This window comes from Arabidopsis thaliana, assembly GCF_000001735.4.
Source record: "Arabidopsis thaliana chromosome 1 sequence".
NCBI classification, from domain to species: Eukaryota; Viridiplantae; Streptophyta; class Magnoliopsida; order Brassicales; family Brassicaceae; genus Arabidopsis; species Arabidopsis thaliana.
Genome location: NC_003070.9, coordinates 7,007,732 through 7,033,421, shown reverse-complemented (window position 1 = coordinate 7,033,421; position 25,690 = coordinate 7,007,732). Strand labels below are relative to the sequence as shown.

The 25,690-nt window shown below is 36.3% G+C and overlaps 9 protein-coding genes and 1 non-coding gene across 12 annotated transcripts; 4 read left to right on the top strand and 6 right to left on the bottom strand.

Annotated features, from left to right (window-relative positions):
• Window positions 1–92: 92 nt before the first annotated feature.
• On the bottom strand, window positions 93–1,352 carry AT1G20310 (syringolide-induced protein). Its single transcript, NM_101882.2, has one exon. It carries the CDS (start codon window positions 1,112–1,114, stop codon window positions 392–394), a length of 723 nt encoding a protein of 240 aa, NP_564111.1. The 5' UTR covers window positions 1,115–1,352; the 3' UTR covers window positions 93–391.
• A 534-nt stretch (window positions 1,353–1,886) lies between these two features.
• On the bottom strand, window positions 1,887–3,793 carry AT1G20300 (Pentatricopeptide repeat (PPR) superfamily protein). Its single transcript, NM_101881.3, has one exon. It carries the CDS (start codon window positions 3,719–3,721, stop codon window positions 2,108–2,110), a length of 1,614 nt encoding a protein of 537 aa, NP_564110.1. The 5' UTR covers window positions 3,722–3,793; the 3' UTR covers window positions 1,887–2,107.
• Window positions 3,724–7,874, top strand: AT1G20290 (SWI-SNF-related chromatin binding protein; the record flags this gene model as incomplete). Its single annotated transcript, NM_101880.2, has 4 exons — window positions 3,724–3,804; window positions 4,853–5,063; window positions 6,697–7,009; window positions 7,331–7,874. 4 exons carry the CDS (start codon window positions 3,724–3,726, stop codon window positions 7,872–7,874), a joined length of 1,149 nt encoding a protein of 382 aa, NP_173454.2.
• A 1,108-nt stretch (window positions 7,875–8,982) lies between these two features.
• AT1G20280 (homeobox-leucine zipper protein-like protein) lies at window positions 8,983–9,740 on the bottom strand. Its single transcript, NM_001332443.1, has 2 exons — window positions 9,506–9,740; window positions 8,983–9,359 (listed from the first exon to the last, which is right to left on the bottom strand). Exons 1-2 carry the CDS (start codon window positions 9,591–9,593, stop codon window positions 9,277–9,279), a joined length of 171 nt encoding a protein of 56 aa, NP_001319050.1. The 5' UTR covers window positions 9,594–9,740; the 3' UTR covers window positions 8,983–9,276.
• A 519-nt stretch (window positions 9,741–10,259) lies between these two features.
• On the top strand, window positions 10,260–12,758 carry AT1G20270 (2-oxoglutarate (2OG) and Fe(II)-dependent oxygenase superfamily protein). Of its 3 annotated transcripts, NM_101878.4 has the most exons (8): window positions 10,260–10,689; window positions 10,776–10,860; window positions 10,998–11,095; window positions 11,209–11,306; window positions 11,461–11,590; window positions 11,677–11,864; window positions 11,966–12,054; window positions 12,358–12,707. In NM_101878.4, exons 1-7 carry the CDS (start codon window positions 10,499–10,501, stop codon window positions 12,037–12,039), a joined length of 864 nt encoding a protein of 287 aa, NP_564109.1. In that variant the 5' UTR covers window positions 10,260–10,498; the 3' UTR covers window positions 12,040–12,054; window positions 12,358–12,707. The 3 variants fall into 3 exon arrangements, with proteins under 3 accessions (NP_564109.1, NP_001323402.1, NP_001323403.1); NM_001332441.1 differs by having other exon boundaries at window positions 10,355–10,689; window positions 11,461–11,864; window positions 12,358–12,758; NM_001332442.1 differs by lacking the exons at window positions 11,677–11,864; window positions 11,966–12,054; window positions 12,358–12,707 and having other exon boundaries at window positions 11,461–11,641.
• Window positions 12,732–16,823, bottom strand: VAB3 (ATPase, V1 complex, subunit B protein). The gene is made up of 15 exons (NM_101877.6): window positions 16,619–16,823; window positions 16,400–16,495; window positions 15,931–15,986; window positions 15,728–15,826; window positions 15,542–15,601; window positions 15,279–15,390; window positions 14,981–15,192; window positions 14,577–14,705; window positions 14,322–14,459; window positions 14,084–14,234; window positions 13,911–13,993; window positions 13,735–13,782; window positions 13,592–13,645; window positions 13,417–13,500; window positions 12,732–13,317 (listed from the first exon to the last, which is right to left on the bottom strand). Exons 2-15 carry the CDS (start codon window positions 16,449–16,451, stop codon window positions 13,132–13,134), a joined length of 1,464 nt encoding a protein of 487 aa, NP_173451.5. The 5' UTR covers window positions 16,452–16,495; window positions 16,619–16,823; the 3' UTR covers window positions 12,732–13,131.
• Window positions 16,824–16,833: 10 nt separating this feature from the next.
• Window positions 16,834–16,906, bottom strand: AT1G20250. Its single transcript has one exon. It is a non-coding gene; the product is annotated as a tRNA-Lys (tRNA).
• Window positions 16,907–18,205: 1,299 nt separating this feature from the next.
• On the top strand, window positions 18,206–21,309 carry AT1G20240 (SWI-SNF-related chromatin binding protein; the record flags this gene model as incomplete). The annotated part of the gene is made up of 2 exons (NM_101876.1): window positions 18,206–18,924; window positions 20,328–21,309. The coding sequence occupies 2 exons, from the start codon at window positions 18,206–18,208 to the stop codon at window positions 21,307–21,309; spliced, it is 1,701 nt and encodes a 566-aa protein (NP_173450.1).
• Window positions 21,310–21,314: 5 nt separating this feature from the next.
• AT1G20230 (Pentatricopeptide repeat (PPR) superfamily protein) lies at window positions 21,315–23,854 on the bottom strand. The gene has a single exon (NM_101875.2). It carries the CDS (start codon window positions 23,850–23,852, stop codon window positions 21,570–21,572), a length of 2,283 nt encoding a protein of 760 aa, NP_173449.1. The 5' UTR covers window positions 23,853–23,854; the 3' UTR covers window positions 21,315–21,569.
• Window positions 23,855–24,041: 187 nt separating this feature from the next.
• AT1G20225 (Thioredoxin superfamily protein) lies at window positions 24,042–25,666 on the top strand. Its single transcript, NM_148474.3, has 4 exons — window positions 24,042–24,357; window positions 24,598–24,700; window positions 24,848–25,009; window positions 25,274–25,666. Exons 1-4 carry the CDS (start codon window positions 24,104–24,106, stop codon window positions 25,454–25,456), a joined length of 702 nt encoding a protein of 233 aa, NP_683315.1. The 5' UTR covers window positions 24,042–24,103; the 3' UTR covers window positions 25,457–25,666.
• The last annotated feature ends 24 nt before the right edge of the window (window positions 25,667–25,690 follow it).

Below are 25,690 nucleotides of genomic sequence, written 5' to 3'. Positions count from 1 at the left end.
ACAAGTGAATTTGAGAACTCATAGGACAAGACTTTGATCCATAACCTTTCTGATCATCTTGACCACGAAAAACCTTTATGAACATTGTCAAAATTTGGTATTTTTGTGTCCGGTTTTGGTATGCATAGAGATGGTTAGGTAAGAGAGTATGCATCTGGATCTCAAATCTTTCGTTATCATATCCGGACAAAAAATGCTATTTAGAAAAGTCTAGACAGAAGAAAAAAACGTTTTGATCTATTCACACGTTGAATTATTTCTGTCTTTTTCAGTCTATTCACAAAACTCAGACTTAGTACGTAGTAACGTAGCATCGTGGCAGCCACGAAATTCCGACACATAAAACAAATGGACATAGAAAAGGCAACGAAGAAAATTCAAGAAGGAGCTTTTACTTAATTACTTGAAGTGGTTTTGGTCGATCCATGGTTCTTCTCTTCCACAAATTAACTTCACTCTTTGGCTTCGGACACAAACTCAAATCCTCTAGCTGAGTTAGAGGTATACCCACAGAGCATGGAATCATTACATCTTCTTTCTCACGTTTCATCTGGACCGTCCAATCAAATCCACCGAGAGCTTCTCTACTGCTCGCGAATTTCTTCATTGCACCCAATGAAGGCGCTGCCGTAACCGCATCAACCTCCGCGATTGGATGTTCTCTCGCTGCGGCGGCTGCGAAGGCAGTGGAGTTGGATTTTCTCGACGGATAACTTCTCATTGAGAAGATACGCTTTAGTTTCGAAAAGCTTCCATTGTCTTCTTCTTTAATAACACAAGACGATAAAGACGATGCCGTTTTGAGATTCTTAGGTGCTTTGTTCTTCTTCTCCGGACATTTAGGTCTAGCGAGTTTGACCTGACCGATGCAGGAGACTTTAGGCGAAGTGGGTTCGGCAAAAACGGCTTCGTATTTTGTATTTCTCCTAACTCTAGCAGCCGTAGGAACCAACGGACTGGAGAAGAAGATTCCTCTGTTCGCCGTCGAAGTCGTACGGTGCTGATGAAAATCTCTCCGTGGACTAAACGGCGCCGCACTGTGACCAATTGACATCGCTCTTTGAAGCATTTTCGAGAATTTCGTGGACTTGTTGCTGTTTGAAGCTTTTTCCATTTATTCTTCAAGATTTATGAAAAGCGAAACAGAGAGACTCTAGGTCTTATATGTTCTGTTGTGTCTGAAGCTTCTGAGAAAGTGAGGATAAAAGAGGAACAAAGATTGAAATTGTCAACGGTGATGAGCTAAACCGGAGAAGGCTTATGTCATTATCACACAGTTTTGACTTAAACCGGAGAAGACATTTATGTCTTATGTAGACTTATACGGCCGACTTTGTCCCGGTTTAGAAAATTTGATGGTGAAGTGTACTTATGTTAGGTTTACAATTTTCCTTATTTTTTAGGTTTGTCTTCGTCTTTTACGCGGATTAGTTTAATTGTTTATTTGACTTTTAGTCCCACATGTGTTGTGCTTGGACAATAGATTATACTATTTATTAAGCCACCTGATTTTTATGCTTAATTGTGTGGGATTAATCTATCATACTAATAATTAGTCCATGAACAGCTAGTAAACCGATAATTAATTGGATTGAAAGAGACGTATAAAGTGAACACTTGTCGTTTTGGTCAATAAACGACAAAAGTGTGTAATGATAGGTTACATAACATAAATCTAAATATTTGTCAATGGTACATTTTTGTCATTGAAGGTTGAGAAATTGAGAACTACTCCTTCTCTTTGGTCTTCCCTTGTTAAATGCTGTTTTACTAAAAAAAGACTTCCTTATTTCATGACATACCATGGTATATGTACACACACATTAAAGCGAAATCTTCAACTTCAATTTTGTTTAATATTCAAACATTTTTTTTTTCCTAACTTTAGCCAAATTTTATCCTCCTCTTTTTAAATATTTATGAAATAATACACATGATGCAAGTAAAACATAGTAGAAAATGAGAGTTAAAAAAAGAGTACATGGTACAATAATACTTCTTGATAACCAAATGTTGTACCAAAACAAAGTTACAAGAAAATTGCTTGAAAATATCCTTAAAAACTCCTGAGAAAAAAAAGCTTCTTCTTTGATACTTGGAAGGGTTCCTACAATGGCCGAGCAACGAGTCCCTTCTGAATCATCTTCTCCACCAGCTCTTCATGCTTCTTCAATTGCCCAGCTCTTCTTAACTGAGCAAGAACCATCTCATATAAAGACAAGCTCGGTGTCAAACACTTCTCTTCAACCATTTCTTTAAACAACTTATAAGCATTATTCCAATGTCCCATCCCACAAAACATCGTAACCAAAAGCCTATAAGTATTCACATTCGGCTCAACTTCTTTATCATCCATCTCTTTCTTCATCTTCAGAACCATATCAGTAGATTTTGACCCGACAAACATCCTCATCAGTATATTATAAGTCACCGTATTCGGCTCACATTTCGCTTCCATCATCTTCGAATACATCCTATGAGCGCCATTCACGTCTCTCTTCTTCTCAATGTACCTAAATATCGTATTGAAAGTCGAAGCATTCACTTCACACTTCTTCTTGATCATCGTGTTCAAAACCTTGACCGCGTTTTCCAGATTCTCGTCTCTGCAATGAGCCTCAATAAGGAAGTTATAAGTAATAGTATCAGGCTCACATCCTAGCTTCTTCATCTGGTTATAAACCTGCAAAACCTTCTCTGTTCTTCCTGCTTTCACATGAACCCTCATCAAGTTGTTAAAAGTAATCGCATTCGGCGCACAACCTGAATCTAACATATCCGCAAACACATCATGCGCACGGCTGATTTGCCCGCATCTACACAACGCATCGATCACAATACTGTAAGTATACACATTAGGTTCAATCCCAGCCAACTTCATCTCCTTGAACACTTTCTCTGCCTCAGAGATTTCACCAGCTCTACACCAACCACGAACCAAATTGGTGTAAACTATAACATCAGGCTCGAATCTATCTTTCAAACTATCGAAAAACGACTGAGCTTCACTAGCTCTCCTCTTCCTAGAAAGGTTACTAATAACTATGGAAAACGCGATTTTATCAGGTACGCAACCGTAATCTTCCATACGATTAAAGCAATGTACAGCCTCTGAAGCTAATCCAGCTCTAACATAACGTCTAATCAAAATCGTGAAGGTTTCAATCGAAATCTCTACGTTTCTGGATTTCATTAGATCAATCAAATGCCAAGCTAAGTCGAATTGTCTAACCTTTCCTGAAAGATCGATCATTTCGTTGTAAGGATGAGGTGATTTGTGGTCGTAATCGTCTCGTGAAGTTGCCCAATTGAAGAAAGCTAGAGATTGGTGAAGAGGGATTCCGTGGCGGACACTGCCGCACTTCTCTATCACGCATCGGACGACGGAGGGAGAGACTTGGGAAGTTTCAATTTGGGAGAAATCGAGGGAGAGAGCATGGAGAGTTAAGCTAGGGTTTAAGATGGCGTCGTTGGGGCTTGTAGGGTTTTTGCGATAGTGGTCTTTGATGATTGAATGGAACTTTTCTACGGTTTGTGTGTCTTCCGGAGTTAACAGAGGTGAGATTGGGACAGAGACGGCGGCGGTTATGGTGGCGGCGGATTCGTCGTTTTCATGGTCACTGAGTAGAGAAGTTGCCGAGGTGGAGAAGGTTTTGGGTAGAAGAGGAGAGATGAAGGAAAGGGTTCGAGAAAGATGGAGTTTTGATCGGAGTAACGCCATTAATGGGAGATTTTGGTCAGTCTCTTCTAAATGTAGAACGGAGCAGAGTGGCGATGGTGAAGAAGGACGAAGTTCACTCTTATGTGAATACGAATTATTGAAAAGGTCAAATTTGCTTTGCTTCCAAATGAATGCTGAAGCGGCGTCGTTTAGTATATCCCTGTATATATTCGTAATTTCTTACTAATAACCAAAAAATATATATATGCAATGAGACTTTAAATTTATAGCAAATCATAGGAGCCAACCAAATTGTTCAATATGTACCATGAAACATTCTTTATATATAGACCTTATGATTCAGATCTTATGTATAAGTTATGGAGTAAAAGTCGGAAAAGTCTCTTCATATCGTAATCATTATCGAACGAAATTCAACTGATTATGTAAACTATTGCCTGCCAACAATAAGAAAATATTTAACGGTTAAATACGTCAAAGTCAGAACTCAGAATTTCATGGATAGATAACATTATAACACATAGTCGTTTACACGTATTATATGATGTGTTACCATCTTTTGGAGGTAAGATCATGTGTGTCATTTAGATGAAGTTATATTGGATGATGCTACTACTTGTTACTTTTTAGTCATTTGTAGTGATATATATGCAGGCAGCTTGACCATGCCAATTTTCTGACTCACAATATTACTAAACCTATATGATAAATCCAAAATATTATCTTATTGTAAAAATAAACATATATGATAGTTTCAAACCTAGCTTATTGGATAACAAATTAAAAATAAAAAAATATATAAAACGTCTTGATAAATATCCTAATGACAAATAGTTTAAGACTAATTAAAAAGGAACGACTCCTTCTAAAGCTTAGCTCTTCTCTAATCTTCATCCTAATCCTATCGGCTTTGGTAATTTACATAACATTCCATTCAGAAGTCCTAACAACACACGCTTATGATGTCTTCAACATCTAATTCTTATTCGGACTAAGTATTTAAGTCCTACTCCGACCATATTTCTATAACCTTTTTTGTTGTTGTTTATCCTTAACTATTACTCCTAACATCGTAGGGAAAAAAAGAAGCAAAACTCAATCAGTAAAAACCTTAAAACAGAAACAAAAAAAAAACTGGGTTCTTACCAAATATTGCCGTCGGCGCCAGAGAATGAGAGGGAGGAGGAGTATGTGTCTTTGAAGAATCTAATTCCGTCCCGATATCCAGTTGGGACTCAAACACCTCAGTTTGAGCATAAGCCTAAGTCCTCTAAACGGCGATACGTCAAAGTTAAAGAGCCTCTGTTTGATCCGGAGACTTCCGCCCGTATATCTTGGCGCGAAGTATCCGTTGATGACGACCAAGAACAAGAACACGATCGTGGGTGTTTCTTTTTATTGAAGAAAAGCATTCGAAGAACGGTCGATATGTTGTTTGGTCCTCTTTTTGGATCAGCTAAGTTCGACGAGTTTCGTTAATCGTTATTGTGCATGTGATAATCATGATTGAAAGAGTTTTTTTTTTTTTTTTTTTTTTTGGGAGATAGAGATTGGAACATAAGATAATTATGGCTTTCTTGTTAGGGACGAAATTGAATTGCGACACTATTTAAAATTTTATCATATAGTTTCTATACGAGTTTGTTGATTTTGTTGGGGACGTCTATGATTTCTGTGTTGAACCCATTCTTAATGATAAACGATTTATAGTTTTGTGATCCATGCTTAGATAGGCCCATATATACACATATGAATTAGCTCCTTAAAATAAGCCCAATATGTTTCAGCATCGATGAGGAATACTCAGTGGACATGACATTTTGGTTTTGACCAAAAAAAGATTCAATTGTGGTGTTAGTTGCAATGTAATCCGGGTAATAATTTGGGTTTCAGCAACTTTCTGTCATATTTTTTTATTTGTTATTTAATTTAATTTATATTCAGTGACTATATATTTTTGTCATTACATTAACAAACAAAAAAAAAGTAAAAACGTAACTATCTACCAATCTTGTATTTAAATTTAGATTTATTTGCTTAAGAATTGTACTACATTTTATGATTAATAATGTTTCCGTGATAGTTATAAACTTATAATAGTTTTGTAAAAATATTCAAAATTAAAATTACAAAATTTATATAATGAAAAAGAAAAGAGAAAAATACCATGTCTGTTATAGACTATAACGTAAACCCGTAAAAGAGAATAATTTATTACCATTGGATACAATATTTGTTGGTATTTTGTTCAAAAGGAATAACAACTCATAAATTAATTTGCAATCCAACAAAATCTATAAATATATAATCTTATCTTTTTTAATTATTTCACAAAAGATATTTAAGATATATATAAGACTCATTTGTCCATTTAAATCTTATAGATATTCAAATCCAAATCAATGTAAATGTCACAAAAATTATTTCAAGGAAATTAGTTAAATTTAAGTTTTTTATAATGGTGAGATTATCTTGCATTTTGCTTTATTGATTGATGGTTACTTTTCCTTTTCTTTGAATCTTGCTAGCTATAAAAAGACTATCTAACAACCTCATCAGCAAATACTGAAATAAACAAAGATTACATATCAAACAGAAGTTGGAGAAATTTTTAGATTTAAGAAAAATAAAACTTTAAACTCTAAGACTTTGATTACAAAATAAAATAAAAAAATCGAAGACTTTCTAATGTAAGGTGCTTGAACTTAGATTACAAAAAAAAAAAAAAAAACTCTGTTTGATTAATTAAATAAATTAGTTAGCTTTGCTATCCATTAAGACAACTATGGTTGAAATGTTCGATTACATGAATTTAATGAATGGTTTTGCAGGCAATAATCTAAATAGAGCCATATTTAAAGAATATAATTTTGTTTTTTTCCTCTTTTTTGCTTACAAAATGCTTATAGAATAAATAAAAAATGTTCTATAAAGTTTAAGCATAACTTATGTATATTATTATCATCTGCGATTATGCAAAAAAGATAGAGAGCATAAATGTTTTATTTGCATAGAGTTCAAATGGAAGCATGTTTACTCTCATATTGGCTCAGCTGAAGAAAAAGATGGAGCTGTGGCCATTTGGTTGCATTCTCTGAACCAGAGAAACTATCCTGATCTACGAAGCAATGAATGCAAACGGAATGAAGTCATTGTCTATAAGAAGATTGGTGAAGCCTCTGAAGAAAATATCCATGAAGAGAAAATTACAGTGAAAGAGAACACTAATGGCAATGCAGAGCTTTTCGTTGTCGATAAGGTGAATGATGAAACCTCTGAAGGAACGATTATGGAAGAGAGGACTACACTAGAGGAGAAGGCAACAGGGTGAGCCGTTTTTATCTACTGCGGATCACTGGATTCAAGCTTCAAACCGCAAGTCCAAACCGGACTAACATTTTGACATTTGTTTCAGTGTGTCCTTTTGAGTTTTGTCTCTCATGACAAAATTTTGGAAACTCAAGTAATGAATGTGTTAGCATTGTGACATTTTGATCTTATGATAATGTTACCGAATAAGTTTTGGCTATGCCTATATTATTTTTACCCGTTTTAGAAAAGCCATCCAAACACTAATAATCTCAATAATAATATATAACCTCATCTTGTTAATTATATAAAACATAAACATAATCTTCATTGGTTGAGAAACGACGGGAGCATCATAGCTTTCAGTCCCGAGACAGTCACAGAGCAAGCACGCTTGATTCCTTCCAGTTTTCATCAGGAAGTACCGGATATGAAACTGTTACTTGCGGCAGATGATAAGATCAATCGCTTGACCTTAATATCAGGGACAAAAGAAACAATCTCAGTTTACACACTAGTCGGAAATCCCAAATGGACATTCAGAAAAAATGAAAATCCCAAATGGGCTCTTGACAAGAGGATCAAGAACGTGTCGATGGAAGGAAGTATGTTTGAACTCTGGAACGTGGTTGCGTACGATGGCAAGCGGCTAGTGGTGAGGGAGATGAAGGATATAATTGAAGGTGTGGTTCATGTGTACGACATGGAAGCCAATAGTTGGAGAGTTTTATGCTCGACCAAATGGGTGAACCCAAGCGACAGTGACTTCTATAAGTTTACACCCTCCATGGTCCATGTCGGGGAGGGTGAGATTATAGCTTATAATGACCGACGCATCTTAGATCTAACTGCGATTATGGAACTCATTAATACAACAAAGTAAACAGTCTCATGCTTTACTCAATATGGGCCTAAGTATACAATAAGTGTCCGGATTTGTAGTAGGTGGATGTTTTTTTTTTTTTTTTTTTTTTTGATAATATGCTTAAGTAATCTCATGGTTTAAGTATTTAGAGTCTAAAATTGGTTGTATAAAACAATGTTGCTAAGACCGAAGCATAATCTCTATAGTGACGGTCAATGACGAGGAACAATAGTCCAAGCTGAAGAAGAAGAAGAAGAAGAAGAAGAAGAAGAAGAAGAAGAAGAAGAAGAAGAAGAAGAAGAAGAAGAAGAAGAAGAAGAAGAAGAAGAAGAAGAAGAAGAAGAAGAAGAAGAAGAAGAAGAAGAAGAAGAAGAAGAAGAAGAAGAAGAAGAAGAAGAAGAAGAAGAAGAAGAAGAAGAAGAAGAAGAAGAAGAAGAAGAAGAAGAAGAAGAAGAAGAAGAAGAAGAAGAAGAAGAAGAAGAAGAAGAAGAAGAAGAAGAAGAAGAAGAAGAAGAAGAAGAAGAAGAAGAAGAAGAAGAAGAAGAAGAAGAAGAAGAAGAAGAAGAAGAAGAAGAAGAAGAAGAAGAAGAAGAGAAGAAGTACATGATAGTGAAGAAGAAGAAGAAGAAGAGAAGAAGTACATGATAGTGATGATAAATCGCAGAAGAAGAAAGTAGATCCAAGAGAAAAAAATGAGAAAAATGAAGAATCAGAGAAGAATTAAAGTAGATATCCTTTTGTTTTAATTTCTAAGCATGGTGTGTTCAGTTTCTTGTTTAGCAAGAAAAGTTTAAGAAGGCCTAGACGAGTATGAGTTAACATTACTATTTCATGATTTAAAAATTCCCTGCAGTTCAACTCAAATTACCTCCCGTATTCATTCCACTTTCTCTTAGATTGTAATCTTCTTCTTGTTTTTTTTCCGAATTGTTCTAGCATACACACGACGACTCCTCCGACTCCGATCTATCATTCAATCAGAAAAAAAAGAAAAGAAAAAAAAAAAGCTAGAGAAAATGTGGACCAATTTGGGAAAAATGTCGTTTTATACGTGAACTTTAAAAAATGACCATTTAATACGTAAATTTTTTGTGTGGCCAAATAAAACATAATAAAAACGTTGACCGGCCGTTTCACACAAATGTCCCCATGCCGTTATCTTTCATTAACGGATCCGTTAATTCCGTTAACACATGTTAATTAGTTTCCGTCAATACTCAAACGACGTCGTTTTATTGAAATCAAAAAATCAAAATTCCTAAAATTGATTTCAAAATCTCTAAATTCCAAAAAAACAAATCCTTAATTCCTAAATTCCAAAAATCAAATCCCTAAATTCTAAAAACCAAATCCCTAACAGCCTCTTATTTTCAGCAATTGGTCGTCGTAATAGTCATCGTCGTAAAGATCCTCAAGAGAGCTAAAGAAGGGCCTTCGCTTTGATGTTTCCTCCTTGTTCATCATCGATCTTGTTCCTCCCCCTTCGTGAATTCAAACGAACAGCTGTTGTCAATAGTCGAATGTTATTATTCATATTCAAATTGGTTCTGATGTGTGTGTGTTCGTAACATTTTATTCACAAGACAACAAAACAAAAACAGGGAAACTTCCAACATGATGAAATAAGATTATGAGAGTGAGAAAAGAACCTTGGACAACGGGATTGAGATTCCTAAAGAAGAACATGATGTTGCCATGTGAAGCAGATGGATTGAAGAAAAATGAATTGGATTCCATTTTGGAATTTAGGGATTTTGAAATCAATTTGGGAATTTTGATTTTTTGATTTCAATGAAATGACGTCGTTTTGAGTATTACAGGAAACTAATTAACGTGTGGTAACGGAATTAACGGATCCGTTAGAAAAAGATAACGGTATGGGGATTTTGGCCTGGTCAACAATAACATTTGTGTGAAACGACCGGTCAACATTTTTATTATGTTTTATTTGGCCACACAAAAAGTTCACGTATTAAATGGTCACTTTTTGAAAGTTTGCGTATAAAACGACATTTTTCCCGGACCAATTTGGAAACGTTGAAACTCTACGTCTTCCATTTGTCTTAAAGCATCATTATTGCTTGTCTCTTATATAAGAGATAGAATAAGATGTTCTTAGTAATCAATAAAAAAAAATCTTAAAAACTAATCTAAGAGACAGCTAATAATAATGCTCTTACTATTATAGCACAATGTGCTACTAGAAACCACTTTCGGCTAATGGGCCTTATAGTCAAAGATGACACTATAGTTTTTATGGAAATGTAGTAATCAACAATAAGCCCATTGGTTGATCTCATGTGTAATAACTAAAACATTGTGCTAGGAAACAAAACCAATTCCCAACAATAAAATGACGAAATCATCCCTATTTTCTCAACCACCGACCACCGTAAATATCGCCACATCATCACGTAAATAAGGGTACAAATGTCATTTACAGATGCAGCGTTAGAACAGAACAGAGATTAAAGAAAAAAGACAGAGAAAGAATCCTTATTAGAAGGAAAAATCATTTATGAGTGAAATAGAAATTTGATATCTCTTTATTAGTTTCTGCATCTCGAGGGGTTTTTGGGATTCTCTGATTCGATCGAGTTCTATTTGTCGTTGTGTACAACATCTCGGGTGGATCTTTGTTGATGGCGAAACTGAGACACTCGCGATTTCAAGCGAGGAAATGGTCGACATTGATGCTGGTTCTGTTTATGTTGTTTATGTTAACGATTGTTCTCTTAATGCTTTTGGCTTTCGGAGTTTTCTCTCTTCCTATTAACAACGATGAATCCTCTCCTATCGATCTCTCTTATTTCCGACGAGCTGCCACTGAGAGGTGAGCTTTGCATGAATTTCTTGATCTCTCTGGAATTTTTATATTAAATTTGTTTAATTTCCTTTTTGTTTGTGTATCGAATTCAGAAGTGAAGGACTTGGGAAGAGAGGAGACCAGTGGACTGAAGTGCTTTCTTGGGAACCTAGAGCTTTTGTCTACCACAATTTCTTGGTTAGTCTGATTCTTTATTCCACAGATTTTATTCGATTAATTTACCACTGATTGTGTTAATATCTTCAGTTTGATCATTGTTTAAGATTTAGTATCTGGAGGATTGATTAATTAATTATTGATATGATTTTGACCAGTCGAAGGAAGAATGTGAATATTTAATCAGTCTTGCAAAACCACATATGGTGAAGTCAACTGTTGTAGATAGCGAAACCGGCAAGAGCAAAGATAGCAGGTTCGGTCTCATCATGCTTCTTCGTGTCTGAGAATTTTTTCTTTTTTATATTCTTAAAAAAAGGCAAGCATTGTGGATTGTTGTGATGATTTGTGAAATGAAAACACTTTCAGGGTGCGAACAAGCTCAGGGACTTTCCTTAGGAGAGGAAGGGACAAAATCATTAAGACCATTGAGAAAAGAATAGCAGATTACACCTTTATTCCTGCAGGTATCAGAGACTTATACTTATTTTAATCATCAATTTACAGTTTTGGACTATCATTATCTCTCAAATTTGATCATAAATAGATGCATTCATCTGTATATTAGATCATATAAGCTTTTTTATGTATGATGAACTATGAATCAATGAATGTGTGCAGATCATGGTGAAGGACTTCAAGTTCTTCACTACGAAGCAGGGCAAAAGTATGAACCACACTATGATTATTTTGTTGATGAGTTCAACACTAAAAATGGAGGTCAACGGATGGCTACAATGCTTATGTATCTGTAAGAGTTTTCTAACTTTACTTGATTTTAAAGGTTGCTATGTTCAAGTATCTACTAATTTTGCCTTCAAAATCCTTATTCTACAGGTCGGATGTTGAGGAAGGCGGTGAAACAGTGTTTCCTGCTGCCAATATGAATTTTAGTTCTGTACCATGGTATAATGAGCTCTCTGAGTGTGGGAAAAAGGGACTTTCCGTAAAGCCGAGAATGGGTGATGCATTGCTTTTCTGGAGCATGAGGCCTGATGCTACACTAGATCCTACAAGTTTGCATGGTAAACTACCTTCAGTTTTGAAAGTCATTCGAAACACTCTTGTTATTTTTTTCCGATACCATTGAGTTTGTGGTTGCTAATATATGTCTTCTTGTTTCTAGGTGGATGTCCTGTGATTAGAGGGAACAAGTGGTCATCTACCAAATGGATGCATGTTGGCGAGTACAAAATCTAGCGTGTTTGGTTTCTGGTAACTGTCCATTCCTCCTAAGTTTCAAATAAGCAAATTTGTCCATATCTCAGTAATAGAGTGGTTAAGGGATTAGAATCACTTATCATCAGTGATCATATGTTGTAAACATAAACTAATCTCTTTAATTCAACATAGCTTCCTCTCCTACAACATAAGTATGCACACATACACACACACACACATATATGAACATAGACTATGGATTATATAAGCTTGTTATCGGTGTGCATACAAGATTAAGATAGAGTACTGTGTGTTGGCTCTTGGTTCTTACGGTTATCTTTTTTTTTCATTGGGCAGGACAGTAAACTGTTTCCTTTCATGGTGGATGGGATGCAAAGTTGGAACTAGAAATTACAGAGAGTTGATGTTTGTTTTTTCCCTGCGGCTCGGTGCATTCCTTGCTTTGATGGGATTCAAGGTTTATCATTAGAGAATACCAAAAGATAGAGATTTTGTTAGAGTAAATTAGGATGGCTTAGAGTGACTCTTACTCATTGGTATACCCATAAAGGTCTTGTGTCTTTGAACAAGAGTTGTGAATTACATAGTTTTGTGGTATTCTTTTGTTTTGTTTGTGATTAGAAACATAATCAAATTAAAAATTGTTATCATACCATGAAAGCTGAATTGTTATATATATTTACCCAAATTATCCAATGGACTGATCCTTAGTTTGGGTTGTGTGACACAACTTGCGTGTCATTGACTTAATTGTGGAGGTTCTCATAGGCAGATAATTAGATCAAGTATAAGATTAATATTCAACAAATTGCACAAACAATGGTGTACATATATTTAAAAGTGTTGGAAGAGATTATTATTACACCACAACAAAAAAGACATGATTCACCAGTTTGGAAGACAGGAGCTGAAGTGGTTTATAAATAGATTTTGTACGAAGTTTCTCTACACAAACCTTTATTATACAAATGGAAAAACAAAAGAAAATTCCCAACTTCACAATTCTCTGAGTTTTGTTTTCACGCAACCAATCCTGTTTGTCTTCTCTCGGTATGATTTAAGTTCCAAATAAGATAAGAATGGAGCAACATAGAGCTTGTTTTAAAAGGTTTAGCTTGTGGAGTCGCGGCTGTAGAATTGATCAAGTGTTTTGGCAGGAATACGGTGAAGAAGCTCACGTGGGAAGATACGGAGCAGTGTCCATGCCAAGTCAAGCGACTGGAAGATGTTCCTTGTATCGTATGCGCCTTGCATCACAAACTTCCTTTCAAATTTATCCAGAAACTCTAAATACAGCTACAAACACACAACACAATAAATTGTTGTGAGTAATTATTGTTGCATATACAGTATCTTGATAGGAACACGAATATTGGTGAAGTCAGAGAGAGGTACCAGATCCTCGGAAGACAGAGCTTCTTCTCCAACAACAGCTTTCATGGCTTGAACATCTTTTCCGATTGCATAATTTGCGTATAGCTGAAGGTAAAGAGAATGTTGTCAATTAATTCGATACTATATGAACATGTGAGCTACTTTAGGCAAGTAAGGTTCTTTATAGGTAGAGAACCTGGTTGGACACATCAGAATGGTCTTTGCGAGTCATTCCTTCACCAATAGCACTCTGTAGAAGGAACAATGATTAAGCGAATAAGTAATCGTATGTTTCAATCCATGTGAATCCATAAGGGTATAATCAAATTGCAAGGCTACCTTCATCAGCCGAGAAAGTGATGGAAGCACGTTAATGGGTGGGTATATCTGTTTTAGGGAAGAACCAAGACAGAATCAGAGATCATTGTAAATGTATGAGAAACCTTTCTTGCTTATGTTTGATGTGTTAGAGAGCTCATAATGAGATATATGCAAAAAAGTCGAGCTTATTGCACCTGTCTGTTGTGAAGTTGCCTATCAATATATATCTGACCCTCAGTAATGTAACCAGTAAGATCCGGAGTAGGGTGAGTGATATCTGAGTTTTAATAACAAGAAATATTATGAGCTTTGTTTAATCAAAAAACATTTGATATGAATGGAATCCAAAAACGATAAAAAAAATTACCGTCATTGGGCATAGTCAGGATAGGGATTTGGGTAATGGAACCCTTTCTTCCTTCAATACGTCCCGCGCGTTCATAAATAGTTGCAAGATCTGTATACATATACCCCGGATATCCACGTCTTCCAGGAACTTCTTCTCGAGCAGCAGAAACCTAGAGTTCACGTTTGTTAATTTTATTCAAAGCTTAAATCAAATTTTGAATCATGGGACATACACAAAGGACAGTGAAACTCATTACCTCACGAAGAGCATCTGCATAAGAACTCATGTCTGTCAATATAACAAGCACATGCTTTCCACATTCATAAGCCAAATATTCAGCGGTTGTTAGGGCAATTCGAGGAGTGATAATTCTCTCAATGGTTGGATCATTGGCCTGTTCGAGTGGAATGCATAATAAGGTCAATTCCTCACTGATATAATATGATAGTACTACAAGAAGTAAGATTGGAAGCATAGAAATTACTAGTAGTACTAGTAACTAGTAAATTACCAAGTTCAGGAAAAGGGTAACCCTTTCCATCGATCCATTTTCTTCAAAATCACGCTTGAAAAACTGAGCTGTCTCCATGTTTACACCCATAGCTGCAAAAACAATTGCAAAATTGTCCTCTCCATGATCCTGGAAAAACACAATGTTAATAATGGAGTTTACAAAGCAAACAAAACTACACAGGAATTGAGAGACTGACTGCTATATCAATCTTCATAGAAGTTGAGTATCATGAAAAGTCAATGGCATCACAAATTATAACCCTTTAAATGTACCTATCCTTAGAGATAGTTAAATCTTTCTACATCAGTTAGAAAGTGAATGTGCAGAAACAGGCACTTACACTTTGATACTTGGAAAACAAAAGTACTTTAGTGGTGGTGGTAATGGGGCAAATGATTTACCTCCTGAATTAAGTTCTCAGTCTTTTCCAACCGCTTCACAAGTCCAGCCTGACGACAAATTTGAGCAGCAATCTCATTATGAGGTAGACCAGCAGCAGAGAAAAGAGGAATCTTCTGTCCACGAGCAATGGAGTTCATGACATCAATGGTAGAAATCCCCGTTTGTATCATCTCTTCAGGGTAGGTTCTTTCACTGGGGTTGATTGAACTTCCTATAAAAATTATCGACCGAAACAATTTAAAACAGATTTTTTCCTTCTCTTCAGAGTACAATTGACTTGAGGCAGTCAATGCTCACCAGAAATATCAAGGTATGCCTCTGGCAAAATAGGAGGGCCATTATCAATTGGCTTTCCCGAGCCGTTAAATATGCGGCCAAGCATGTCCAATGACACAGGCGTTTTCAGTACCTGAAAACACACACCAATAACAGATAATGACAAAAAAAGAACAAGAAAAAAACTGTAACCAAGCATCCTCTTAGTTTTTAGAAAACTTCCAACCAAAATTTTAACTAATCTGCCAAAAGCTTAAAAGAGGAGAAGGCTTTTATAGTAACACCTCTCCTGTGAATTGCACGGTGGTAAACTTGTTGTCAATCCCAGATGTTCCTTCAAAAACCTGAAAGCCATAGATGGATTAATCATTGAGGGCATTGATCTCTATAGCATGTGCATTCATCACCTAGATTCAACAAACTAGTGTTATGCAGAATTAACATTTACAATAATATGAAAGATCATAAACCTGGACAACAGCTTTCTCCCCATCAACCTCCAAGACCTGACCACGTCTCGTTGATCCATCTCCTAAGCGAATATTAACAATCTCCTGGTACTTTGGACCCTGATATAATAAACATTTCAACAAATCTATACAGTGAGTTTCCCTGACAAATGTAAAACAAGAACTCTACTATTCAATGTCAAAAAGCTTCTCATTTTCTATACCTTCACTTTGTCAAGGATGACCAAAGGTCCAGCAACTCCGGAGACAGTTCTATACTCTACAATTCAAAGATCCTCAAATCAGTCTCTTACAAAGACAAAAACGTAGGTAAAAGGCGCTAAATCATAACATTCACAGGAAACAACTAACTAATAAAAAGCAAAGCAAGACAAACACAAGTGTTTATACATAAATCCACAAAGGAAAAATACTATGAGCAACACAACTCACTAACTAAACTAGAACCGAAGCAATACATTATTCGACACTCCATTTCCAATTGCAAACTAGGTGAATTCAAACTTATATTCAATAAGATTAAGCTAGATCGCTCGCTAAAGCTTGAAAACAACCCCCAGAAATGAGATTCTTCTTCTATAGTAACTTCTAAACTAGACAAATTCCAACCAAACGTTCTAGAGAAAACGGAAGAACAGATGTGATCCAACGCAAAGATCGGTGGTGACTAACCCATTCCGATCTCGAGAGTTCCTTCCTCCATGTCGATACTAGTCTCCACCATTGTCACAGATCGAAATCAAATCAAACCAAACCACTCCACAATCCCTGGAAAAAAAGTCAGAACGCGAACATATCAAAAATCAATTGAAAATTCGATCCAACAATCAAAGTCTGAGGAAGAAGACGTAATCGAACTGTGAGGAAAGATCTGATGAAGAAATCACGTACCTCTGTAATGGATTCAAGCAGAGAAGAGAGAGAAATGTGATTTGTTATGAAGAAGTTTGATGAAGGTGGTGTGGCTCTCTGTGAAAACGTGGTTGGAAGATTTCTGACATCTCATTATTTTTCGTCATTTTCCTATTTCTCTAAAAATTATTATTATTTTTTTGGGACGGAGATATTTCTAAAATAAATGGGGATTTTCTAAAAAGACAAATAAGCGCCCACCGTGGGGCTCGAACCCACGACCACAAGGTTAAGAGCCTTGCGCTCTACCAACTGAGCTAGACGGGCTTGCTGATTGTTTTTGCCTTCATACAGTATATATAGTGTTATAGAAAGCGACGCACTATCAATTTTTTTTTGGAAAAAGGTGGATGGTAATGCATCCAAAGATATATCACGTGTTACATATCTCGGGCTTCAGCTAAGAAATCCATCATAAGCTCAAAAGTTATTGATGGTGGTGAATGGTATTACCTCCAAAGGATAGATAACGTATATGATAAATTATGTGTCTATATGGAGTTTTACTGTGAAGTTATTCTAACAACCAAATTTTATGTCATGTCCCCATGTTGGAGAATTTGGTAGTGAATTGTCCAAATAAATATTAATAATTTTATTAAATTCACCTTAAACCTTACTTCCATTGTAGTTTAGTTAACATTTTCAAAAATAAAATTTTATTACCAATGGATATTATACTTGTTGACATAATTTTCAACTTAGTAAATAATTAATTATTTTCCAATTTAAATAAGATTATAAATGTATAATCTTTTGATTTATCTTATCTATTATTTTGCCAACTAAAAATTTACAATATTTTCAATTATTCATGATTTCATCAAAGATAATTGAGATTATTGATTTTTTTCTTAAAAATCAATCAAAATGTAATAAATTTTATTTCTACTAACACATATTGGTGATTGTCTTGCTTTAAAAATTTAATGAAATTGATTGTTACCCTTTTTCTTTTGTTTCAAGCTAGAATTTGTTGTCTATTTAACAACCTCCTAAGTAAACAATTGGTAAATAAATGAAAATAATCACATCAACAAGCAAAGCAAAAGTAGGGAGATTCGCATTTTGATTTATCTCTGAATCATGGATGGTTTACGAAGAGAAAAACAGTAGCATGTAAATGATCATTTCGATTCATCTTCCATCATCAATGGTTTACCTTTAGATCTCCTAGACGAGATTCTCTTCAGATTGGAACCCAAATATCTAGCGATGATGCGTTGCACGAATAAATATTTCCAATCGTATCTATCTGGCCCTAAATACAAAAAATACACTTTTTGGGTCAGACCAAGTTTCTTTAACATTTCCATTTTTGGCTCATGTCATATATTTTGCCAGCCTTCGGTCTCTTCCTGCGACTCTATGTCACAAGGAAAAAAAATAGATTGTAATGTGCTTACTACTGAGCGATGTTACATTTTTGGCTCATGCTCCGGCCTTCTTCTCCTATCATACATTGGTGGCCTCTTCATCGCAAATCCCGTAACAAAACAGTTTCGAATTCTGGATCATTCTGGGTCAAAGCTTATACCTACGATAGCTGATCATAAGGACAGAGCGATGTGTGTTGGTTTCGCGGTAACTCGAAATCGAACCACCATGAGATTCAAGATCGTCTGCATACTCGAGACGCAAACGCTGTATAGATTCGAGATCAGCGACGGATACTCATGGAGATTATCGGAAACGACCATCACCCCTAGCTCAAAAAGTGATCTCACGACGCTAATGAAACCTGTTTACTTGGACAACACTCTTCATTGGTTGAGAAACGATGGGAGCATCATAGCTTTTAATCCCGAGACAGAGGAAGCACGACTGATTCCTTCAAGATTCAGATTTGATCACAGGAATACATTATTTGCGGCAAACGAAAATATCAACCGCCTGACTTTGATATCAAAGACGGTAAAAAGAATATCAGTTTACACACTACTCGAGGATTCGAAGTGGGCTCTCGCCAAGCGGATCAAGAACATATCTATGGATAAAAGAGATATTAGATACTCGAACGTGGTTGCGTACGATGACAAGTGTCTTGTGCTGAGGGAATTTAAAGACATTAAGCTTGGCAGTGTGGTTCATGTGTACGACATGGAAACTAACACTTGGAGAGTTTTAGGGGCCATATGTCAGCACGCTACCGTCCAAAAATTGTATAAGATTACACCCTCTTTGTTCTTTGTCGAAGAGGATGATGAGAAGCACAAGGTCGTTGTAGCATCTAATGACCAACACATCTATCTAAACGCGGTTTTGGGTGTCATTGATTCAACCAAGTAAACTATCTCATGTCTGATTTATAAGAGTGTTTGTTTCCTATATGCTTTTCTGATGGTATTCTCATGTTTATGTGTATAAATCAGTAATTAGGGAGTTTTACCGTAATATCTTCATCTCACAACCTAAGTCATGTTCCCTTGTTGGGAGTGTCTTACAGTTATGAATTGTAATGAACTTTGATTGAATTGAAACCTTTAACTTTAATCCATAGTTATTTTATTTTTGTCGTGAGATAGATCCAAACACTCATAATTCACAAAAAGGTTCTAACCAAATTTTGGAAAAAAGTTAATCATGATTCATGAGTCTTATTACATCACAGCAGAAAACATCTCATGATAAAGTTCGTTTTGCAGAAATTACGAAAAGTTTTAACATATGATTGTTTTTCTTCCTAAAACTATATAAGCCTTCTTGATTAAAATTTCTCTTTGGAAAAGTCCTAAACAAAACCGGCATCAGTAGCTATCAGAGTAGTAAACAGTTGAATTATCTCATAAAGAGGACGACATTATTTTAGTTGAGAAGAGATATAATGATTTTGGAAGTAACTTCTAATTGAGCATCTCGATCATCTCCATCTTCAGTAGAGAAACATTAATTTTAGCAATCCTTTTTACTCTATTGAATCATGGATCAATAAAAAGAGACACGTTTCTTGTAAAACTCTATACAACACATCAAAACACATAATAAAGCGAAACAGAAACACATTTTGCTAAAATGGTATTTTGTTTAAACAGAATCAATCAATTTTTATTACCAATGGATATTATGATATATTTATTTGCTGACATTGTGTTAACCTTGATAGCTAATAAAGTATTTTGCAATCTAAATAAAACTATAAATGTATAATCTTTTAAATTTGCATATAAATTATTCTGGCAATTTAAAGAAAAATTATAAATAATTAAATATACAATATTTTTGAATTTCCATTATTTTATCAAAGATAATTAATAAAAATTGTAAATTCTATCTCAAAATCTATCAAAGTGTAATATATTTCCTACTAAAGAATTGGTAACTTGTATAATTATATTATGGTGAGATTGTCTTTGCCTTTTCCTGTATTAATGCAATTGATTGTTTTTTCTAAGCTAGAGTTTGCTTTCTATCTTCTATTTAACAACCTGGTTAGTAAATCATTTTATATAAACTAAAATAATCACATCAACAAGCGAAGCAGAAGTAAGGAGATTTGAACTTTGAGTCATATCTCAGTCAACATGAATGGTTTACCTTTACAACTCCTAAACGAGATTCTCTTCAAAATGGAACCTAAATCTATGGCAATGATACAATGCACGAATAGATTTTTCCGATCTTATATATCTGACCCAAAATTTGAAATATACTCTTCTTGGGCCAAACCAAGTTTGTTTCATCTTTCCAGCTATGGCGCCACTTACATCTTTTGCCAACCTTTGGTCTCTTCAAGAGATTCTATGTCACCAGAAAATGAAGTGAATCTGTCTAGAGAGCCATGTTACATTTTTGGCTCCTGCTCGGGCCTTCTCCTACTATATATTGGTGGCCTCTTTGTCGTAAATCCCCTCACAAAGAGGTTTCGACTTTTTGAACACTCTGGCTCAAAGCTTCTGCCTATAATAGTTGGTGGTGATCGTAACGTTGCTGGTAGGGAAAGAGGGATGTGCGTCGGATTCACGGTAAATGGAAATCGAACAACTAAGAGATTCAAGATAGTCTGCATACATGAGATGGGAACGGTGTATTCATTCGAGCTCAGCGATGGATATTCATGGAGATTATCGGAAACAACCGTCACCGCTAGCTCAAAAAGTAATCTCACGGTGCAAATGAAACATGTATACTTTAACAACACTCTTCATTGGTTGAGAAACGATGGGAGCATCATAACGTTCAATCCCGAGACAGAGCAAGCACGCTTGATTCCTTCCATATTTCATCAAGAACCAGAGATGAAATTGTTGTTTGCAGCAGACAATAACATTAATCGCTTGATCTTAATATCGGGGACGAAAGAAGAAATTTCAGTTTACACACTACTCGACAATTCTGAATGGACCGTCACCAGCCAGATCAAGAACGTATCTATGAAGGAAAGTGAACTTGTATGCTGGAACATTGTTGTGTACGACGGCAAGCATCTAGTGGTGAGGGAGATGAAAGATTCATTAAACGGTGTGGTTCATGTGTACGACATGGAAGTTAAAAGTTGGGAAGTTATAGGGTCAACCAAATCTTGGTCCAGTCGCGTCCGAGACTTCTATAAATTTACACCATCCTTGTTCTTTGTCGAGGAGGATGAGCAGCAGAAGGTGACAGTAGCTTCTAATGACAAACGCATTCCCTATCTAACTGCGATTATGGGACTCATTGATACAAACAAGTAAACAATCTCATGTATAACATTATGAACCAAATATCTACAAGTATCATGTACTATCTGAATTCATTCACTGTCAAATGCTTTTGATGTGTCAATATAAGCTTTTGATGTATAAACAATGGGAAACTATTCTCCGAGCATTATTAATTTATGCACTACCATCAATTCAATTCCCATTTATAAGCTTTAGATGAGCTTTTTAAACGAACCTGAAACACTAGTGTAGATAAAAGAATATGAGACATGTATCTCTTACTCTTAGTATCACCAGAAATCTCCACAGGAACAAATTCCGTCTTTAAAATGATGAAACCTATTTGTATCTCTAATGAAAATCTCTCTACCTGCGTAACTTGATATAAATTTAATGACTGCATGGCAATCGCCGCATATCCTAAGGTTCTTTATGACCTGAAGAGGTGTGCCGTCTGGTGTGTTAAGAAGACCGAAAACTACTGCTAGTTTCTCACTGTGTCCCCATAACATCTGCTCTTGCTCTTGCTCCTCCACATCATGCAGAGCAAAATCTAAATTTGGGCGGTGACCTGATTTCCTCATCTCTTTGCTAATCTCATCCATCTTCTCTGTTATTTGATCTATCTGCGGATGCGACTTGTCACCAGCCAGAAGCGTGTACACTCTGTTCTTCACTTGAATCCAGCTGCATCCCGGGTTCTTCTTCAGTCCCAGACTCTCCATCTTGTTTCTAATACTGTCTACTTCTGTCCACATGCCTTTAGCGGCATATATATTGGACAAGAGAACGTAAGTCCCTGGGTTTTCGGGTTCTAAATGGAAAAGCTTTTCTGCTGCGATTTCAGCTAAATCTACATTGTTTTGAAGCCTGCAAGAATTTAACAAAGCTCCCCAGACGCAGGAGTCTGGCTCAAAAGGCATCTCTTTTATCAGATCATATGCTTCTTGCAACTTGCCTGCGCGTCCAAGAAGGTTTACCATGCAAGAATAGTGTTCCAACCTCGGTTTTATCCCATATTCCTCTGACATCATTTTGAAATATTTCCACCCTTCATCTGTTAAACCTACTTGGCCACATGCTGATAATAAACTGGTAAAGCTGATGAAATCGGGTTTCAACCTGGTTCTCATAAGAGATTCAAATATGCTCATGACTTCCTTGGCCTTCCCATGCATCGAAAATCCATTCATTAAAGAGTTCCAGCAGACTAAGTTTTTTGTAGGCATCATATTAAAGACAATCTGAGACAAGTTGATTCTTCCACATTTGGCATACATGTCAATCAGAGCACTCCCTACATGAACATTATCCAAAAGGTGGACCCTTACTGCAAATCCATGAGTGGATCTCCCATGACCCAAAGCTGCTATATTTCCGCAAGCTGGAAGCATTGAAGGGATTGTTACATGGTTTGGCTTCACCCCTGCAACCTGCATTTCTCTGAACAATTCCAAAGCTTCGATATCTTTCCCGTTCTGAGCACACCCAGCTATGATTGAAGTCCATGACACAACATTAAGCTCCATCGTTTGCTCCTTGAATAGCTCAAACATTTCAAGTGCCTTGTCAACAAGACCATTTCGCGATAGCCCTGTAATGTAGGCATTGCAAACCCCTGCCTCCATCATCTCAAATTGATTGAAAAGACTTATGATTCCATAAACATGCCCAGATTTCCCATACATATCAATCATTGCACTAATGACACATTTATCCTTAAGCAAACCCTGTTTAATCACATATCCATGAATCAGCCTCCCCATATTCAGCATCTCTGAATCTCCAACTGAAGGAAGAACACTTGAAACTGTAACTTGATCAGGACAAAACCCCAAATGGTGAATCTTCTGGAACATCACCACTGCTTCCTTGTGATACCCACTCCGATTAAACCCACTAAGAATACCATTCCAAGACACAATATTCGCCTCAATACCTGAACTTTCCATCTCAGAGAGGATACGAACCACCTCTTCTAAGCAACCCTTTCGCGCATAGGCACAAAGCAAAGCACTGCAAGTGACAACATCTTTGTCAGACATTCTATCGAACACTTTGCGTGCATCACCCATCCTACCACACCTCATGTACATATGAAACATAGACCCCTGAACAAACGCATCCATATCCAACCCGGAAACACACGACACACAATGTATCTGTTTACCCACTTTAAAAGCCGATAATTCAGCACAAACCTTGAACAAATTCGGAAGAACATGACTATCTGGAATCAACCCATGAGAGAACATCCGAGAAAACACACCAATCGATTGCGTAAAAAGCTTAGCCTTTGTTAAAGCGTATATAAGAGAAGAGAAAGAGTAAATAGTAGGATCCGGAATCGATTGCAAGACGAGATCAGCATCGTTGAAACAATTATAGTTCGAGTATGAAGCAATGAGTTTAGCGGAGATATAGCCATCGTTTTGAGCTCCGGATTTGAGTATACGAGCATGAGCTTGTGTTGTCTTCGACAACGAAGAAGACCAATGATATGATGAAGATTCTAAGAATCCAACGATCGATTGAGGAATTTTCTCTATCAGTGGAAGAACTTGTTTTGTCATTGCTTAACTAAAAAATAAAATTTTCCCGCTTAACCTTAATCATTCACTTATTAATCTTCCTACGTGACCAGATTATTCCACGTCACCACAATCAGAAATCAACGGCTGAAGATGAAGGACTGGGTCTCACTCAGCTTCTGAGCAATCTTAGTCGTTGATTATGTCTTCGAGAAATCTTGGACGTTGATTCTACCTTCTCCGAGTTTTATAATCTGTTTTCTTAAGAAAATTTGATTGATACAGAGAGAGCGATGATGATTCGAACGGCGTTAGTGTTCGTTGTCTTCTTCGTCGGAACAGTCGTACAAGCGCAGCTGATACCTCCGGCGAGGCGTGATGGATTTTTGTATCCACCGGGTCGGAAAATCGACCGGGATACGATACTTATCGAGGCGTATATTGACCCGGTTTGTCCGGATTGTAGAGACGCTTGGGAGCCGCTAAAGCTAGCGATTGATCACTATGGATCTCGCGTTGCTCTTGTTCTTCACCTCATTCCTTTACCGTTAGTGTTTGATTTCTCTTCCCTTCAATTTCAGTTTTCAATTTCTTTAGCTAGATTGAGAAATTAGTTGTTCGATGTTTCAAGTAATTGTCTAAATCTATGCATGCCATGAATATTTGTAGTGATTTCAATTGATAAGTAGTTTGAGAAAGTAGCAGATTTTGTTTATGTTGCCATATCTGTTGTATGCAAATTGTTTTATTATTGTGTGATGATGAGCTTAGCTTTTGGATCTTGCAGCTTCCATGACAATGCATTTGTAGCATCTCGGGCTTTACACATCGTTGATACCTTAAACGCCAATGCCACGTTCAATTTGCTGGAAGGGATCTTCAAGCATCAGGTTTGATTAGTGTACTAAAAAACTAAACTTTGCTGAGATTAAACAGAGAAAATGTATATCCGGCGGTTCTATTTCTTGAAATGAATGTTTATCCATGCACTCCATTTGATCAGTACATATGGTTTGGTTGAAAATTTGCTGCAACAGACATTGTTCTACAACTCGCAAACACAACTCATGTCAAGACCTGCAGTTGTGGAAGAATTAATCAAGCTTGGAACAGTTACGTTAGGAAACTCATATCATTCTCCTTTGAAATCTGGCTTCAGCAACTCAAAATCTGATCTTGCCACTAGAGTTTCCTTCAAGGTGATCCCTTCAGCTTTTCCACTTCTCAGTTTCACTTACTTGAACATTTTCACTAGTATAGGTATTTAGATTGCTTATTCAATTTGTTCCTCTGTATTCGAGTTCATATCTTCAACTAGATAACCAAATGGAGTGATATGGATCTTTCACTGCATTGTCACTAGTCATTATCTTTGCGCAGTAGGAGAATTTCGGGTTCTGTCACTTGATTTCTAGTAGCTTACCTTACCTTCTATCATTGCTTTGCTTTTGTTCTCTTTGCAGTATAGCGTCTCAAGAGGAGTCTCCGCGACACCAACCTTCTACGTGAATGGATTCGAGCTGCCTGGTGCTGGTTCTCCCAAAGATTATGAAGGATGGAGAGACACCATTGATCCTCTGGTTAAACCACAAGAAGTAGACATACGAGACACCTTCCTTTCATTCCTCACGCAACCATCTTACTAGTTTGTACTTTCTATGATGTGCCAAACTCCCACCTACTTAGTTGAAAAGTCCAGAAGCATAACTCTCATACATGTTCATATTGTTACATCTTCAACTGTCTTCATTTGCAGCTTAATGTATAATAAACCAAAAATTCTTCAAATGCTTCTCATGTTTTGTATAAACGATAAAAATTAAAGTATTAAAAGTTTTATACTGATGACAAAAAAAAAAAGAAAAAGAGAAAGAGAAAAG